General features: G+C 34.7%; 1 protein-coding gene across 1 annotated transcript in view; it reads left to right on the top strand.

Moving 5' to 3' along the window:
• RSRC1 (arginine and serine rich coiled-coil 1) overlaps positions 1-20,130 on the top strand; it is a 385,609-nt gene that overhangs the window by 6,481 nt on the left and 358,998 nt on the right. Inside the window, exons 2-3 of the mRNA XM_032262404.1 lie at positions 5,795-5,997; positions 6,795-6,920. Coding sequence (XP_032118295.1) covers positions 5,795-5,997; positions 6,795-6,920 — 329 coding nt within the window. The remainder of the gene's footprint in view (positions 1-5,794; positions 5,998-6,794; positions 6,921-20,130) is intronic.

Raw genomic sequence — 20,130 nt, 5'->3', positions numbered from 1 at the left:
TTTTATGAAAATCGAAAGGAAGAGATAGTGTTAACTGGCGCATTGTCGTTTTTTTTTTTTTTTTTTTGAGTTGGAGTTTCGCTCTTGTTGCTCAGGCTGGGGTGCAATGGTGGGATCTCGGCCGATTGATTGCAACCTCTGCCTCCGGGGTTCAAGTGATTCTCCTGCTTCAGCCCCCAAGTAGCTGGGATTATAGGCATATGCCACTATGCCTGGCTAATTTTGTATTTTTAGTAGAGACGGTATTTCTCCATGTTGGTCAGGCTGGTCTCAAACTCCTGATGTCAGGTGATCTGCCTGCCTCGGCCTCCCAAAGTGCTGGGATTACAGGTGTGAGCCACCGTGCCTGACTGAGGACATTCTTAATTAAAATTTCTTTCTTTCTTTTTTTTTTTTAAACTGTGACTGTATGTCAGTGAAGAATACAGTGACTACTAAGTATAATTTGGTGCCTCTGCCTTGATTTGTGCTAAGGTGCCAGCAGTTTTGTCCACTATTACTTTTGTACCATCAGTGCAAAAGGTGCCTTTTTCAGCACAGTGAAAAAGGTAACTAATGTTTCAATATTACAGTGATATAATTTTGGCTTCTTGGGTCCCCTGAAGTGTTGTAGAGATCCCCAAGGGTCTACAGGCTTCATTTTGAAAATTGCTGGTAGTAGAATGCAAGCTTTTACAGGGATAAAATCTTTGTCTCTTGCCCATTGATGTATTGTTAATATGCTATTGGTCTGGTATGTCTTACCTATCTTCAGTGTAAGATTACTTATATTTTGAATCTGGGTTGTAGATTTGAATCTGTCGTTTTATCCTCCTTTTCATGGAGCACGCTGTCCAGCAATTTCATGAAAAGGGGAGAGTGTGGGGTATAATTTTTGAGACCTTACGTATCTGAAAATGTTTTTATTCTAATCTCATAGTAGAACAATGATTTGGCTGGATAGAGTGTCTAGGTTGAGATTCATTTTACCAGAATTTTAAAGGAAAGTCTCCGTTGTTTTCTGTGTTGTGAAAAACCCTTATGCCTTTTATTGTGCTACCCATATATGTTTTTTTATGTTTAGAAATTTCTAGAATCTTCTCTATATTCCTGGTGTCAGAAGTTTTTATGAGATATACTGGGTGTATGTCTTTTAAGAAAAATCATTGTCTTAGGGACTTAGGGCAATTCATCTTTCAATTCTGAAATTTTGAGACAAGGACTTAGTCTGTTGCCCAGGCTGGAATGCAGTAGGGTGATCCTACCTCACTGTGGCCTGGAACTTCTGGGCTCAGGCAATCCTCCTGCCTCAGCCCCGTTAAGTAGCTGGGACTACACGTGCGCGCCACCATGCCCAGCTAATTTTTTGTAGAGATGGAGGTTTCACCATGTTGCCCAAGTTGGTTTCAAACTCTAGGGTCAAGCAATCCACTCACCTCGGCCTCCTAAAGTGCTGGGATTACCAATGTGAGCCACCAGGCCTGACCTGGAAATTTAATTTTTGGGTAATTTTCCTTCATCCCTTTTCTCTCTGTATTTTAAGACAGCATCTCACTGTATCACCCAGGCTGGGGTGCAATGGTGCGATTATAGCTCACTTCAACTCCTGGGATCAAGGTGTCCTCTCGTGTCAGCCCTCAGATTGGCTGGGTCTACAGGTCCCATGCCATTACGCTGGGCTTCTCTGTTATTTTTTTATAGAACGCATATCAATTGCATTTTGGACCTTCAGATCTTCTTCTGTTTTTAAAATGTTTGTCTGTTTTTCTTTCTTTCTTTTTTTGAGTCCTTTAACCTTTTTTCCAACCTTATTATTTTTGTTGTCTGTGTGTTTTTTTGAAACAGGGTCTCGCTCTGTCTCCCAGGTTGGAGTGCAATGGTGCAATATTGGCTCACTGTAGACTCTCCCACTTGGGCTCAGGTCATCCTCCTGCCTCAGCCTCCTGAGTAGCTGGGACTAAAAGTGTGCACCACCATGCCCAGCTAATTTTTGTATTTTTTTTGTAGAGACCAATTTTCATCATGTTGGCGGGGCTGGTCTCAAACTCCTGGGCTCAAGCAGTCTGTCTGCCTTGGTTGCCAAAGTGCTGGATTACAAGCGTGAGCCATGGCACCTGGGGGTGTGTGTGTGTGTGTGTGTGTGTGTGTGTGTGTGTGTATTTCTTTAAATTTTAAGCTCTCTGTCTTATTTTTCGAATGTTCCTCCTACTCTTGTTTGCTGGATTGTCATCTCACATGTTAACATCTGAGGATATTAACTGTGATTTTTGTTCTTAAAGTTAATCTGAGGATATTAACTGTGATTTTTGTTCTTAAAGTTTTCTTCTGTATGTTCTGGTTTACTATGAGTTGCTTATTTTCTTCCTGTTTTGGTTTCTTTTATGGTGAAGGCTTTCATTATGTTTGGTAATATTTTGTTGTATATTTAGCAAAAAGTTAGCAGAAAGAAATGTTTATAGAAAAATGTTGTAAATACAACTGTAACCTGCATTTAAGGTTTGGGCTTGTCAACTAGTAGGGTGTCAACCAGTAGGGTGATTGGGTAGGGGCCTGTCCTTTTTGTAGGGAACCCTCAAAAACTTATATATCTTTTCTTAGGTGTTGTTCAGTTTTTGCAGATATTCAGGAATCCTCTAATTGCTGTTGTAGGAGATATACTTGACTTTAGAATTCTTGGATTCAAGCCCACAGAGGACTATTACTTTTACCAATTGATTATAGACTTTAACTTAACTTAATCCCTTTAACTTTTAGTTTGGCACCTCTGCCTTTTTAAACTTTGTCCTTGGACCTGGTGCTTCTTTGATTCACTTTTCCCCAAAAATAAACCTTCTCTCCTATGGGGATTGGGGAAGAGTATCACCTGGCTGGATAGAATGGAGGAACTCAGGAATACTACATAAATTCAATCAATTTCTTTGTTTTTAGCCTTGTGCCTCATTGTGCCTGCTCTGATATCTGGTGTCTTAAATTCCTGATACTTTCTGATTTTTGCTATGTGAATTTGCCTTTCTCTTGTTGGAATTCTCTACAGTTGCCTGATAATAAGCTTTCTTAGCTCTAATCCTCCATGTGTTTTTCATTTGCCAAAAGTTTGTTGACATATCTTATCTACTGTTTCTGTTGTTTTCTAGCCTCTGTCCTTTCAAATTTATACTTTTAAATTTCTTTAATCTTATGTTGGTATTTTTTAAAACAAGATAATAAGGTAGTAAAAAGTCATCTTAATTTAAATGGTTATTTGTGTGTAAAGGACATTCTTAAATGATTAAAGATAAAAACGGCCGGGCGCGGTGGCTCAAGCCTGTAATCCCAGCACTTTGGGAGGCCGAGGCGGGTGGATCACGAGGTCAAGAGATCGAGACCATCCTGGTCAGCACGGTGAAACCCCGTCTCTACTAAAAATGCAAAAAATTAGCTGGGCATGGTGGCGCGTGCCTGTAATCCCAGCTACTCAGGAGGCTGAGGCAGGAGAATTGCCTGAACCCAGGAGGCGGAGGTTGCGGTGAGCCGAGATTGCGCCATTGCACTCCAGCCTGGGTAACAAGAGCGAAACTCTGTCCCCCCCCCCCATAAAAAAAAAAAAAAAAAAAAGATAAAAACAAGAAAGGAATTAAAAGCCAAGAAATAAAAAAATTAATTGTTGTCACTTAATTGTGTACATATTTCTTAACATGGATATAAATATATATGTGTGTGTGTGTGTAATATACACACATACATATGTGGATATCATATAATGGATATGTGTATATATTTTATGTATAAATAGATATTTACATACACATGTTTGAATATATATGTATGTACAGATATACCTTATGTATGTCTGTATTGTTTGTAATACATACATGTTTGTATTTACATAGATACATGTTTTACATATGTATACTTTCATAATCATATTCTTTTAAAGCTGGAAAGTATCATGGTCATTTTTTATCTATTGTAGTTTCATTTTTTTAAAATAAGGAAACTGGCATAGATGTGCTAGTGATTTACTGATAGTTTCAAAACCAAGTGTTCCCAGTGTTTTGTTAAACTGTAAAAATCTTAGACATATGAACAGCTTGGAGGTTCAGAGCTATATTTAAAATCCTTAATTCTGGCTCTAGGTAAATAGCTTCAAGTTTTGATTTGAATCGTAATAGTTTTTTTTCAACTGGTATTGCATTGGAATCAGGGAGGGGCTGGCTCACCTGATGCTTCTGAAAGCAAAGCAGTAATTTAACATATTATGAGTTGGCACAAAAGTAATTGTGGCTTTTGCCATTACGTTTAATGTAATATATTTATTAGCATTAAATACATTAATATAGAAATATATTTAATACTAATTAATATTAATTATAATCATATAATGATTAATATTATTAAATGTATTAATACATATTAATTAAAACATTGTATTTATATTAATATATTTAGTAATAATTAATATGTTACATTAAAAGTAATGGCAAAAACTGCAATTACTTTTGCACTAATATAATAATTTGCTTATAATGATGGTATTTAACTTATTTTGAATAAATATTAAAGACGATGTGAACTTTTATTTATCTGATCTAAGTGATTACAGTGAATCTTGTTTTTATATGACTTTGAAAGATAACTAATAACTATATTAATAAAAAATTATTGCATGTGAGAATCTAAAGTTTAAAGTAAAACAACTAAGCTTCTTATCAGCTAAGTTAATTCTAAATATACAAGGCTTAGGTTCTGTTTTTTTTCCCCATTGTACACTAAATGTCTGTGTTACCATAACTATATAGAAATAGTTTGAAAAAATTATATTTTATTCATCATTTAAATATTAATTTTCATAAGTACATTAAAAATTATCTCAATGGATACCATTATAATAATGCTATGATGAATGTTTTCATGAATATATCCTTTAGACATTTTTTTTTAGATATATTTGTAGAAGTAGGATTTCGCTGTCAAAAAACCATCAACATTTTTAGATTATTATCACTTAATTGTGTATATATTTCTTAACTTGGATATAAATATATATGTGTGTGTATAATATACACAGATATGTAAATATCTGTTATATATAATATATGCATAATGGATATCTATTATATATTTAATTTAAATTATTGTTTTATTGCTTTCTAAAAAGATTATTCTGCCACCTTATATAGGTACTAGCAATGTGTGAAGAGCTGACTGATTTCACAATAACCTCATTAACTTTAGTACTTTATATTTTCTCCCCTAAGTTTCACAAGTGAAATGATTATAGTTCATTGTTTCTATTTGTACTTTGTTGATGATTAATGAGGTTTTATCTGTTTAAAAATGTAGAATTTTCTGTTAGAAAAATGCAACTCTAAGATAGTAAAATATCTTTCATCATCAAAGAATGTAAGAATAAAGGAATAGTTGATTGATTGCTAAAGAATATGTCATATAATTAATGAGAAATGTAACTTAAAATATCAGATAATTGTTATAAAGAACTGTTCTCATGTCTTGTCAAGAAGCCAGGCACATAAACAATTTTACTTTAAGCCTTTTAAAAATTTTACAAAGTTTTATAAAAAGTAGTAAATTGAGGCAAGAAACAGTGGTTCATGCCCGTAGTCCCAGCACTTTGGAAGGCCTGCAGGAGGATCACTGGAGCCCTGGACTTCCAGGTTACAGTGAGCTGTGATTGTGCCACTGCACTCCAGCCTGGGATACAGAGGGAGACCTCGTCTCTAAAATAAAATAAATAAATGAAATAAAATAAAAAATTAATTCATTGCATTTCATCCATTGTGCCACCATGTTAGAAATAATATTCTTCTAATTTAAGCTTACAGAAATGGGACGTCGGTCATCAGATACTGAAGAAGAAAGCAGAAGCAAGAGAAAAAGGAAACACCGTAGACGGTCCTCCTCGAGCAGTTCTTCAGATAGTAGAACATACAGCCGAAAGAAAGGAGGAAGGAAATCAAGATCAAAGTCAAGATCTTGGTCCAGAGATCTTCAGCCTCGCTCACATTCTTATGATAGAAGGTGATTTTCATAATTGTTATTTATATAGTAATGAGGATAACATTCTTTAACATTTATGTTTTTGTATTTTTAATTTTACTAGATAAAAACATTTTTCTTTTACTAGCTATATATTTATGAAAGTTAAGTCCCAACCCAGAGTTTTTTTATTCCTACCAGGTCCAGTCCATGGGTCTAGTGTCTTCAACCTTTGTTTATTCTTAGTAGGTAAATAGTTATAAACTGGTATAGTTTTCTTTTTAAATTTAATTTTTTTTTAGAGACAAGATCTTGCTGTCACTCAGGCTGGAATGCAGCGGTGCAGTCATAACTCTTGGATACTCAAGGGATCCTTCCACCTCAGCTTCCTGAATAGCTGGAACTATAGTTACGTGCCACCATGCCTGGCTAAGTTTTTTGTTTTTATCTTTTACAGACTAGGTCTTGCTGTGTTGCTCAAGCAGGTATTGAATTCCTGGCCTCAAGTGATCCTCCTGCCTTGTCCTTCCAACATGTTGGGATTATAGGCATGAGCTATTGAGCCTGACCTTGGTTTAGTTTTCATACTATGTAATCTGATGATATTTGGAAAGATTCTAAGACCCCTAATACCTTAATTAGTAGCTGATCCAATCACTAAGTTATGTATCAGTCATCTGACTGTTTAAGATAAATAACATTTTAAATTAACTTTATTTGCTTCTGGGAAAGAGTGAGACAGTAAAAATGAGATTATTCTTTAGCATCTAGAAGGTTTTTCCTTAATGCTCGTAATAAAAATTATTTTAGTAATGATCTTTGATTATGTTTTATTTCAGACGCAGGCATCGATCAAGCAGTAGCTCTTCTTATGGCTCTAGAAGGAAGCGAAGTCGAAGTCGTTCAAGGGGTCGAGGGAAATCCTATAGAGTTCAGAGGTCTAGGTCAAAAAGCAGAACAAGAAGGTATGCATTATTAAGTATTTATTGCTTTGTAACAAATTATTCCCAAATTGTAGTGCAATAATCATTTATTTTCTCATGATCATATAATTTTGACTGAGCTTAACTGGCACTTATTTTTTCTCACTTGGGGTCACTCCTGCAGTTATAGTCATCTGATAGCTTGATTAGAACTGGATGGTCCAATGTGGCCTCACTCATATATCTTGCATTGGGTTCTGGCTGTTGGCTGGGGTGTACGTGTTTTCCCATTGTCCAGTAGGCTAGGTTGGGTTTTTTTTTCGGCCGGGTGGTGGTAGCATGTGTGATCCCTCGACATGAGTTTACTAGAATTTTGTTAAGGATTTTTGCATCAGTATTCATCATGGATTTTTGGTTTGTAATTTTCTCATAATATATTTGCCTGGCTTTGGTATCAGAGTAATGCTGGCCTCATAAAATGAGTTTGGAAGTGCTCCCTCCTTTTCAGTTTCTTGGAAGATTTTCAAAAGGATTGACGTTAATTCCTTTTTTTTTTTTAATTGTACTTTAAGTTCTGGGGTACATGTGCAGATCGTGTGGGATTGTTGCATAGGTACACACATGGCAATGTGGTTTGCTGCCTCCATCCCCCTGTTACCTACATCTGGCATTTCCCCCATGTTATCCCTCCCCGACCTCCCCACCACCCCACTGTCCCTTCCTTGGCCCCCACAACAGACCCCAGTGTGTGATGCTCCCCTCCCTGTGTCCATGTGTTCTCATTGTTCATCACCTGCCTATGAGTGAAAACATGTGGTGTTTGATTTTCTGTTCTTGTGTCAGTTTGCTGAGAATGATGGTTTCCAGATTCATCTGTGTCCCTACAAAGGACACAAACCCATTTTTTTATGGCTGCATAGTATTCCATGGTGTATATGTGTCACATTTTCCTTGTCCAGTGTATGGTCGATGAGCATTTGGGTTGGTTCCAGGTCTTTGCTATTATAAACAGTGCTGCTATGAACACTGTTCGTTATAACAGAATGATTTATAATCCTTTGGATATATACCCAGTAATGGGATTGCTGGGTCAAATGGAATTTCTTTTTAAATGTTTGGTGGAATTCTGCAGTGAAGCTGCCTGCTCCTGGACTCGTCTTTGTTAGAAGGTTTTTGCTTACTTTTTCAATCTCAAGTTATAGGTCTGTTAAGATTTTTTTTTTCTTCATGATTCAGTCTTGATAGGTGCTATATTTCTAGGAATTCATCCATTTCTTCTAGGTAATCCAGTTTATTAGCATTCTTAGTAGTTTTTTATAATCTTTTTGATTTTTATGGCATCAATTTTAATGTCTGCTATTTCATTTCTGATTTTAGTTATTAGCCTTCTGGTATTTTTCTCTTCTTTTTCTCTTTTTTGGTTTCAAAATGTTGCTCTGTTACCCAGGCTTGGGTTCATTGGTGCAGTCAGCTCACTGCAGCCTCAAACTCCTGGGCTGAAGTGATCCTCTTGCCTCACTCTCCTAAGTGACTAGGACTATAAGCATACGCCACCAGGCCTGGCTGATTTTTTAAAATATGTTTTGTAGAGGTCAGTCTCACCATATTGCCCAGGCTGTCTCCAACTCCTGGCCTCAACTGGTCATTCTACCTTGTCCTCCCAAAGTACTGAGATTATAGGTACCAGCTAGCTTGCTTGGCCTCATTTTTTCTTAATCCAGCTAAGTACTTGTTAATTTTGTGTTGTTTTTTTCAAAAAAAACTTAGTTTTATTGATTTTTTTTCCTGAAGTTTTTCTCTTTTTGTATTCTCTATTTCATTTATTTTTTTCTGTAATCATGTTTTTTTCTTCCTTTGGCTAATTTTTGGTTTAATTTGTTTTTCTTTAGTTCCTTGAAGTATAAAGTTACATTGATATGAGATTTTTCTTTTTTTCTTAAATATAGGTGTTCATCATAAAACTTTCCTCTCAATATTGCTTTTGCTGCTTCTCTTAAGTTTTACCACGTGTGTTTGTGTTTTCATTTGTCTAAAAGCTATTTTCTAATTTAAGATTTCTTCTTTGCTATATTTGGTTGTTCAAGAGTGTGTAATTTCTGCATATTTGTGCATTTTCTGATTTTCCTACTGCTATTGATTTCTAGCTTCAGTTCTTTCTGTTTTGAAAAGATACTTGCTATGATTTCAGTCTTATTAAATTTGTTAAGACTTGTTTTGTGGCCTAACATGAAATCTGTCCTGGAGAATGTTCCATGTATGCTTGAGAAGAATACATATTTTGCTGCTGTTGTGTGGAATGTTCTATGTATGTATGTTAGGTCTAATTTACCTGTAGTGTTGTTCAAGTCCTCTTATCTTATGTCTTAGTTTTCTATCCATATTGAAAGTGGAGTAGTGAAATATCCTACCGTTACTGTGTTACAAAATATTTCTCCCTTCCATTTTGGCAATGTTTGCTTTATATATTTGGGTGCTCTGGTGGTAGGTGCATATATATATTTATAAATTGTTATATATTCCAGAATAATGACCCATTATCATTATATTATTATCTTTTTTTCTTGTGACAGTCTTTGACTTAAAGTCTATTTTGTCTGATATAAGTATGGCCACTTCTCTTTCTTGGTACCATTTGCATGGATTATCTTTTTCCATCTTTTTTAATATATGTGTGTGTTTACATCTAAGGCACATCTTTTGTAAACATCATATACTGTAGTTGTATCTTATGTGTATGAGTGTGGGTTTTGAAAAATCCATTCAGCTACTCTGTGTGTTTTGTTTGGGGAGTTTAATCCAGTTACATTTACAGTAATTATTCATGGGGAAGGACTTACAGTTGCCATTTTGTTGATTGTTTTCTGCCTTGTAGCTATTTTGTCTTGTGTCTCCTGCCGCTTTCCTTTTTGTTTTGTTGATTTTTGTATTGACATGCTTTGATTTTTTTTTTTTCTCATTTTATTTTGTATATGTTCTATAGGTATTTTCTTTGTGGTTGCCATGAGGCTTATATATAACATTATCTATTTTAAGTTGATAATAACCTTTGATTGTATACAAAAATACTACTCATATATTTCTCCACTCCTATTTTATGTTATTGATATCACAGTTTATATCTTATTCTATCCATTAATATAGTTTATATTTAGTTATTTTTTATGCTGTTGTCTTTTCAATTCTGTATATGAATTAACAATGTTTTATATGACACCATTACAGTGTTACTGTACTCTGTACTTGTGTATGTATTTACCTTTACCAGTGAGCTTTATGTTTTTCTGTGCTTTTCTGTTGCTGTCTAGTGTTGTGTTATTTCCACTTGCAGGACTCCTTTTAATATTTCTTGTAAGGCAGGTCTGGCAGTGAAGAACTCTCTTAGCTTTTGTTTATCTGGGAAAGATTTGATTTGTCTTTTGTTACTGTAGAACAATTTTGCTAGATATAGTGTTCTTAATTGACAGGTTTTTATGGGACTGAAGAAGAATACCGCCGTATTTCTTGTTTGCTGGGAATTTTTTAGTACCAATCACTTGGTTTTTGTTAAAGGCTTTTTCTTTATTTAGTGGGATGATTATGGTTTATTTTTGGATACATTTTCATCATTTTTTGTTGTCACTAACCTATTGATTTTTTTGTCCCACTTTGTTATTTCTGTGTACTGAAGACCCCATGGTCAACTTGATTTTATTGCCTAATGTAGAATTGAAATAATGTGGTGCAAAATGTTCATTTTGTACCATATCGAAAACACCCGTTGTGTATGGGTGGCATTGAAAGATTTAAAGTGACACATTTACTCATGAACTAGGTACTCCCAGACAAATATTTCCTGTTGGTCTTCATTCTCTGGGTTCTTCTGCATGAATATTTTTTCTTTCATAGTGATATATTTTGCTTTTGATTCAGGATGTCAAATTGAAGACATTTTGTGAATGTGACATGAGATAATTGTTGTCTCAGGTGATTTCTTGAAACTGTACACCTGTCAACTACAAGTTTAAAGGGTTTTAGGGAAGAGATCAATTATTTATATTAGAGAAATTAGGAAAATTGTTAATGTATTAGAAATAGAACAAGTAACAAATATTTATTAATTTGAAAAAGTAACAATTTTAGAAAATGCATTTATCTAGTAAAATAATTTACTGAAAGTACTTTGTACACTGTAAAGGCCAGCATAAATGCTATTGTTTTCTTAAGAAGTCATTTTATTTTATTTTAGGCCAGGTGTGGTGGCTCATGCCCGTAATCCCAGCACTTTGGGAGGCTGAGGCAGGTGGATCACGAGTTCAGAAGTTCAAGACCAGCCTGGCCAAGATGGTAAAACCCTGTCTGTACCAAAAATACACAGATTAGCCGGGTGCAGTGGTGGGCGCCTGTAATCCCAGCTACTCAGGGGGCTGAGGCAGGAGAATTGGTTGAACCTGGGAGGTACAGGTTGCAGTGAGCTGAGATTGTGCCACTGCACTCTAGCCTGGGTGAAAGAGCAAGACTCTGTCTCAGAAAAAAGTAGTTATTTTATTTTATTTATTTGTTTGATACAGGATGTTGCTCTGTTACCCAGGCTGGAGTGCAGTGGCGCGATCTCGGCTCACTGCAAACTTTACCTCCTATGCTCAAGGGATCCTCGTACCTCAGCCTTCTGAGTAGCTGGTATTACAGGTGCACACCATCACACCCAACTAATTTTTGTATTTTTTGTGGAGATGGGGTTTCATCATGTTGCCCAGGCTTGTCTCAAATTCCTGAGCTCAAGCAATCCCCCCACCTTGGCCTCCCAAATGACAGGGATTATAGTTAAAATACATGCCACCCTGCCTGGCCAATAAATCATTTTAATTATTATTTCTTTTATTACATACTAGAACATACTTGTGAATTGTCTTCTATTTTATCATATTTTAGTTGTTTAACAGACTTTTAAAAAAGGTGTCTCATTTCTCCATGCTTTTATTTATCTGAGGAACAAAGGACAGCATGTCTGATGATCTTTTTCTAGTATCCCTTTCTTGATTATTGGGTAGAAAAATTGGACTGCATTTTAACAATGTAGTACTCTTCATGTTATTTCTTCAACTTGAAAAATACTGAGTTTTTTGAACTTAAAAATTAGGTTCGCCTCTTTAAAATTATAAGATTTTTGTACCACTTCACGTGAAAGTGACCACATGATTCTTATTCACGTAACATCTAAGTAGTAAATATATGAGAATCACAATTAATTTTATACTAGATGAGCTGTCCTTTGCTTGTTTTTGTAGTTTTTTTCTTTTCTCATATATTACCCTCATTGTATTGCACTATTAAATTTTACAGCTATTTTCTAATCAATGAACAAAGTTAGGTCCCCTTCAGAATTCATTTATTTGTAATCCTTTAATTTGTCCATGAAAAGGAAGAAATCTTTGGCAACTCCATTAGAAAATAATTGAGCATATGGGCCCTGTATGTTGGGGTCAGCCTAGAAATAGACTTAAATGTAGTTTTATTCTTGGAAATCCTTTAGTTTTGAGATGAGTAGAGTTTGATTTCTGGAATATATGGATATCTGGAAAATAGAAGATGAAGTTAAGACAAGAATTTCTGTTACATTTATTCTAACTCGTTTTTATTGTGAATGTAATATGAAAAACTATTGTTTAAAGTTTTAACTATGCATGAAACAGTTACTGAATTTTAAATTGGGGATCACTTTAATGAAAACATTATAACATCTAGTTATGAAAATTATACAAATGATTCAGTTGATTTTCTATTTTTATTTTATTCTTTTATTAACCTATTGATCTTTATTTTTGTCTTGTATCGGAAAATGAGAACAAAATGTATGCTTAGAGAGCAATTATTTATTTTATTGAGGACATACCTTAAAAGTCAAGAAGTGAAGCTGCTTGGTAATGCTATAAATTTAAAACTGTCCTACAGCAAGACAGTACAATGCAAATATGACTAAATAAGATCACAAACTGAATTTCAGTGAAACAACCAAGATTTACATTAAATTAGGAATTTTAAAACTGATTTAGTTTGTTTTACTGAGCATTTGCTTAATAACATTTTGGCTTCTTGCAATCTTTTTAAAGACAATAATTCGTCTGTGAAATGCAGGCACATCCTCAGTAGAAAAATTGAAAGCAACAGCTCACTTTCTGAAACCACACATATAGCGATATAAAGAAATATTTCAGCTCTACAAAATTTAATAAATCATCCCATTTCCTAATTTGATCATATTAGATGCTGATGTGGAAGAAGCATTTCAAATACCATCTTCTCATTAATATACATCAGTCTGGGGAATAGAATGGAATACTTATGCAGAGATGTCACAGTTACTGTTTCTTAGTTTACTAAGTGGAACAGGTTGAAGTGATTCTGGGTGCTATTTGTCAATGTCTTGTTAAAATGGTTTGGGTCGAGTTATGGAGTCCAGAAAGACGGCGGCTGATAAATCAAAAGTGGATTGAGTGGACAGGAGGCAGTGATTGATACTGTGACAGGATATGAAGAAAGGAACCTTGATACAAGCATTCATGATATTGAATATGAGAAAGAAAATGGCCCTGGAGTATGGATATTATTCAAGGAAATGAGAATAATAATATCAGCCTGAAAATATTGCTGAGTGAAGATTAGGATAGTTCTTATTAGAGCGTAGTACTTTACTAGGATGGTAGGGATGAAATTATGTAAAATATTTATGTGAGAAGAATATTTTAACCTATGACAGAAGACTCTTTAATGATTATTTATTGTTTAGTTTTAGCCTTATTTTTTTTTCAAACAAATTAGTATACCATGTATTTATGAACATCCTAACTAGTAAATTTAAAACATTTTTTTCTTTTAGATTATTTCAAAGATCATCTACCTTCACAACATGCTTTTATAGAATAATAGTATTCAGAGACTAAACTTGTGTAAATAGTGTCTCACCATCAGTTGGTTTTGACTTAGAAAATTACATTGTTAATGTGAAGTGAAAAATCTGCATTGCCTAGTTTGCAGCATCCTTTAGATTAGTCATTTTGAATGGCAAATGAAAGATTCCTGACAGATGAGCCATTTCGCAAAGATCAAGGCTGTATATACTGAATGTTCTTTTGCAGAATTATCAGTGAAATGTTAGTTGATGTCACGGAGTTCTTGGTGGGAATCTTTTGATTAGTCTGACTTTTGTCCTTGGCAATGTGTAACTAGGAAGAACTGTCTTTTGCTCTCTCTAAGAGTTTAATATATCTAACACTGGCAGAAAAAGAGGTTCTTTGGAAAGGTATTCAATTACCTTTTAATTATATAGTGTATGAGAGACAAAGAGATGTGGAGTTGTCACATATTTGTAACTCTGATTTTTGATTTTTATGTAGTGTCTTGTCTTCTTAAGTACTTAACACTTTCTGGCACAATTTTTGTTAAGTGTGTAACACATTTGTAATGAGGCACTGTGAAATATTTACCCATGTGCCTTATACCAGTAGTGATGAATTTATTGATAATTTTTTTCTAGCTTATAAAGATTCTGGTAAATGTACGTAATACCCCTAAATTCCTTAAAACTAATTTAATTACATAAACATTGTTATTTTTCGTTTATTACCTCAGTATTTGATGAACCAACATACTGTACCAGCTAAATAACATATTTGAACTTAGTGTAAGTTCTTAACTGTGCTGTTTACTGCCATACATTGTTTTGTGAGGCTCAGAATGTGTTGTGAACATTGCAGAAGAAAAATAGTCATTTCCAAGTTATAGTGGAAATTTTAAATGTTTTTTTTTTCTGGTGTTTTCTCTCCAATTTTTTCTTCACATGGTAGCTAAAATGCAATGCAAAATGCAAATCTGATAGCACCTCCCTTATTTCAGTGGTTTAGAATCAAATCCAAAATGTTGACAAGACCTTAAGTCCTTTGTGATCTGACTCCTTCCTGCCTTTTCAATCGCATCTTTGCAATCCTAGTCATACTTCTAGTGTTTAAATAGTTTTCTTTTCCTACCTAAGGACCATTGAACATGTGGTTGGTTGCCTCTGCTCAAAATATACTTCTCTCCCACTTGTAATCTCTAATTAATCTTTTAGGTCTTTACTTAAAGACATTTCCTTGGAGGCCCTTCTCTGTTCATCTGGACATGGATATATTCTCACATTATACACAGTACTTACAGTTTATAACCCAGGATTTTAGCAAGCATGCTAAGCCAGAGCCTACTTTGTCAAGGAAACTGGGTATACACCCAGTCTTACTCATTTTCAACTTATAGATTGAGCTGTAACCTTGATCATAATCACTCCTCACTTAATTCTCATTTCTACCACGTAGAAACTATTTGAAATTTTAAGAGGTGGCATTAAAGACAAATTAGCATGGAAAGGGCTCTGAATCAGCCTGAGTCTCAGTATCCTCATCTATAAAGTGAGTATTTTACTCATTCTAGTTCTAATTTGATTCTAAATTATATGAAAATAAGTTTCATAATGTATATTATTTAAATGAAAAATTATTTTTAAATATCATTTTTAAGTATTTTTAAACCGATAGATGTACCTACTATTTTGCCATGTTACCATGCTCTAAAAGAGTTATAATTAAACCCACTAAAAGGAACAGAACAATTACATTAATCCTATTGCTTCCTTGGTAAGCTTCTGCTTGCTTCCCTACAGAGCTCTAGTTTCACTGAGCTAAATTCTTACTCTTTGTGTATTTGTATTGTAAATGCTTTTCTTATGTGAGTTTTGATTTATCTGATTTATAACTTTCAGAGGTGACTATGAGGTCTTATAGAGGCTAAAAGGTTATTTTATACTATTTCTTTTAGGTGAGGAAGCTAAGACTAGAGAAGATGAGGTAAGCAAGTAATTGTAGCAGAAATGGTTCTCTTCAGTGTGTAGTGACTTCATGGCTTTTCTTTTTGCACAGTGTTTTTTCTTTCTCTTCCTTTTCCTCTCCAGTTTTTCAGTGGGTATGGAGATCATGCAAGATCAATAGAGAAAATGAGAAAATTATGGATGAGCAAAGCTGGGCAGCATTTTTTTGGATAGATAGTCTGAAAGTGAGCCATTTGCTTGAGGATAATAAGTCGCATGTAAAAGGGGTCACACATATAAGTACAAGAGGTTATCAATTCAAGTTCTAAAAATCTGCTCTATTCTTGTAAGGACACTGTTAAGTAAATGCGTGTTTCTATCATTCTTTCATTTACCTGAGGTAGTCCATTTAAATAAAATTTATCCAAAATGAAGCCCAGACCATGGGTCTAAACATGCATGCAGTTAACTTTTATTCAGGTCACTATTTATTTTCATTATTTCCTCAACTGGAACCAGCAGCACTTTTACATTGACATGCAAAACAGATGGATTTTTGATTATTAAACCTATTGAATTAATAAGCTCATTTAAAACGTTGGGTGCTCTCCCCTCACCTCACTTTCTGCTTCCTTGTCAAGTTGCTTTAATTAGGATTTTAATATAACAAGTAATCTGAATTTGGCAAAAAGTGAACTGTTAAGCACTATTTAGAAATCACCAAAGTTACGAATAAAAGTTTGAGTGATTCATATTGAATAAAAGATTTCATGGGGTTCTATAATATTGAGCCAGTTAAATATAGAAATATATTTATATTTATAAATATAGATACACACACATATATACACACATATATACACACATGCACATATACACACACACACATATATTTATAATAGGAGAAAACACTATTCTTCTATTTTGCTTTTTAGGTATTTTAAATCAGTTTTAAGCCTTTAAAGTCAAAATTCATTGTTTAGATCCAAAAGGAATATTGTAAAAATTAATTAGTTGACCTTATTTTCAAAAATTAGTAGATTCAGAATACTGAAGTTCTTAGATGGCAGAAGAACTCTATTCTTTAGTGACAAAATAGATGACTGTTTCATAGACATTTTTTTCTCAGCTTTTTCACTGCAGTGCCATTTTAGTTCTTTATGTCTTGACTCACATTAGAGCACTTTGTTGCCCAGATGCAATTAGGGACCAGATTTCCACCTGGGATGGCAACCACATTGTGGGAACCCCTAGTTGGAGGCTCCTGAATTGACTGAATGTCCCCTTTATTGCTTAGCTAAGTTAGAGCTACTTTTCTGTTTTTCAGCTAAGTTTCCATGTTGTGCAGAGAGGGGCCATGACCCCAAACTAGCTGAGTGGATCATCTGTCCATGTTGAATTTCCATGGCTCCTCTTCACTGATATAGATAACCAGATGGTGACTGTACTCCTTTATGCAGTCCTTAGCACAGTATCAAGTTAGAGGCATTTATATGTGCTTTTGGTTGAGGTGATTTTGTTTTGGCAGTACCGAATTCCTTGCTTCTATTTCTTGTGCCTCATGTATGCAGAGTGATGGAAAGATTGAGAGAACTCTGTGTGGGGTGTGCTTTGTTTCCTGGACAGCGCCCAGCCCAGAGTTTACCAAAATGGTTTGCCATAAGCACTACTATTAGATTTAACTAACTACTGAGTGGTTTTATTGGGTGGCTCCTTGAATGTGGCAGACACTTAAATGTAGTCTCTGCTCTAAATGAGCTTATTGTCATAAGATTTCTTTTTTATTTTTTCTCTCTATCTTTGTTTACTGACTCTTTCCATCATTGTGTTGTAATAAACTATAGAAAATAATGTTTCCTATATTCCATGATGTATGCAGGAAGAAAAGGATAATTCATTAAGTTAAAATTATCTTCCCCAACACATTCCTGTGAAATTGCAGAATTGCAGAATCTTGCCAAAAAATTGATAATGATTACTTAAAATATTTAAATAATCTGAAAGTAGGTAAACTGTTGTGTGTTTCATGGTGATGTTAATTATAAGTAAATAATTCCTTAATTATGCTCTTTACTTTCATTTTGTCTATGTATTTCACTCATTGTTTGGTGAGGAGGGATCTAGAATATGTATAAATCTGTTTCTTAAAAGATCATCATATTTGCTCTGTTTTCTAAAAACACTGCTTAATATTTGATGATATTTTATTCTAGTACTTACTGTAATTTTTTGAAGATGAATATTTGATTTTGGCTGGGTGTGGTGGCTCACACCTATAATCTCAGCACTTTGGGAGGCAGAGGTGGATGGATCACCTGAGGTCAGGAGTTCAAGACCAGCCTGGCCAACATGGTGAAAACACATCTCTACTAAAAATACAAGAATTAGCTGGGTGTCTTGGCAAGCGCCTGTAATCCTAGCTACTCAGGAGGCTGAGGCAGGAAAATCACTTAAACCTGGGAGGTGGGGATTGCAGTGAGCTGAGATTGCGCCACTGGACTCTAGCCTGGTTGACAGAGTGAAACTCAGTCTCAAAAAAAAAAAAAAGTTTGATTTTAATAAGCATGTTTATTTTGTGGGTGCTGCAAGCCTACAACTACTTCAGGAAGTACCGATAGTATCATATGAAATGGCATATTAAATTGAATGTTCCTGATGGTGGTGAACTTCAGTAATTTCTTGTGTGTGTTTAATACTTTTAATAAACTCTGCATTCACAGAGATATGAAATTAATAGCTAAATATGCTTTTTGCTGAATCCAATTAGTCTTTTTTTTCCTTTCTTTTAAGACGGAGTCTCGCTCTGTCGTCCAGGTTGGAGTGCAGTGGTGCGATCTCAGCTCACTGTAATCTCTGCCTCCTGGGTTCAAGCAATTATCTTGCCTCAGTCTCTTGAGTAGCTAAGATTGCAGGCATGTGTCACCACTCCTGGCTAATTTTTGTATTTTTAGTAGAGACGGGGGTTTCACTATGTTGGCCAGGCTGGTCTTGAAATCCTGACATCAAGTAAGTGGCCTGCCTCAGCCTCCCAAAATGCTTGGACTACAGGCGTGAGCCACTGTGCTGGGCCTGAATCCAATTAGTCTTTATTTTTTTTTTAATTAAATGTGAGAAGGACATTTTGCATTCTAATCTTTCAATGATTATGTTGAAATACATAGTAAGTTTTTTCCTCACCGGATTATTATGATAGGAAGTTAAGAACCTGTTAGCATTCTCTACCCTATAAATCATTTCCTTCTCCAAACTAGAGATTTTAGGGTTTTCATTGGTTCTGTTATTTGTGAAATAATCTATGTTCACCTTCTATCACTACCTCTTGCCTTTGGAATGTTTGCATTTTGTGCCAGTTACCTTTCAGCATTATTTTTAGGCCGAAGATTTAAAAGTTTTTTATAGTTCATTTTCATATGAGAGGCCCCCAGCCCTTACCTTCCTAAAAATTTTATTTTCACTTACATGGATTGTCAGACTCTTGTTAAGAGATGGCTTTGCATAAAATAGGCTTAGGTAGTATTTTGTTTTCTGTTTCCAATATGTGCTCTGTTAATGGCCACTATAACTGTTGGCCTTTCTGACCGTAACAGCACATTGGGCATGTTGCTCTTCAGGAAACAGTAAATAATGACTCCCAGATCTCTTTCCAGAGTTCTCTTATTTTATGAGTAAAATAATCCCTTCTCATTTATGAGTTTGCCTTATTTGAAATTCAGATCTAATGTAGATTTACTTCTGTACTGTATATGTTTTTCAGAACCTCTGCTGGACATCTGAGTCACTTGTTTTTACCTTTGTTCTTCTGCCAGTTTCCTCTTAGGTGATTGGTCACATACATACTAAGTGTCATGAAAATATATTATATTTTATGATTGTGCTATGTGTACTACCATGTGGTATTTGTAGCATTTATGATCTTGGGAAAGAAAAGATTAAAAAGAAACGTTGTTTGTGCTGTTAGAGATATTACTGCCCAGGTAAATGTCTAGTAGTGTTACATAAAGGAAAAGATTTCCTTCTGGAGAGGATTGAAAGTGACTCTCCCATCATCAAGCTTGAGGAATATTGACTATGGAAGCAAAGCTCTCAGGCTAAATACCAGAGAGCTATAGTATCATGAAGGATTTTTATTAATTTATAAAACTGGTAACTAACATTTTGCCTCAAACATTTTTTTAAAATCAAAGCTTTTTGTAGAAATTAATACATATGGATGTATTTCTAAAGTCTGTATTTTGAGAAAATGTATAAGCAAAGTCTAAGAATGGACCTTCAGACGTGGTTTGAATGAATTATTGTAACCATTAGTGAAGTGTAAAGAGAGTTTCAAAATAAGTCCGCAGCTTCTATTCCACGTTTTATCCAAAGGTGGAGAAAATTCCAGGTGTTTTGGCTCATGACAAACAATCTGGTTGGTGGTTGATTCTTAACCTTTCTTGGGTC

This window comes from Sapajus apella, unplaced genomic scaffold, assembly GCF_009761245.1.
Source record: "Sapajus apella isolate SASKATOON/1434 unplaced genomic scaffold, GSC_monkey_1.0 scaffold4, whole genome shotgun sequence".
Lineage (NCBI taxonomy): Eukaryota > Metazoa > Chordata > Mammalia > Primates > Cebidae > Sapajus > Sapajus apella.
The sequence above is the reverse complement of the archived record's forward strand: the minus strand, read 5'-3'. Positions and strand labels throughout refer to the sequence as shown.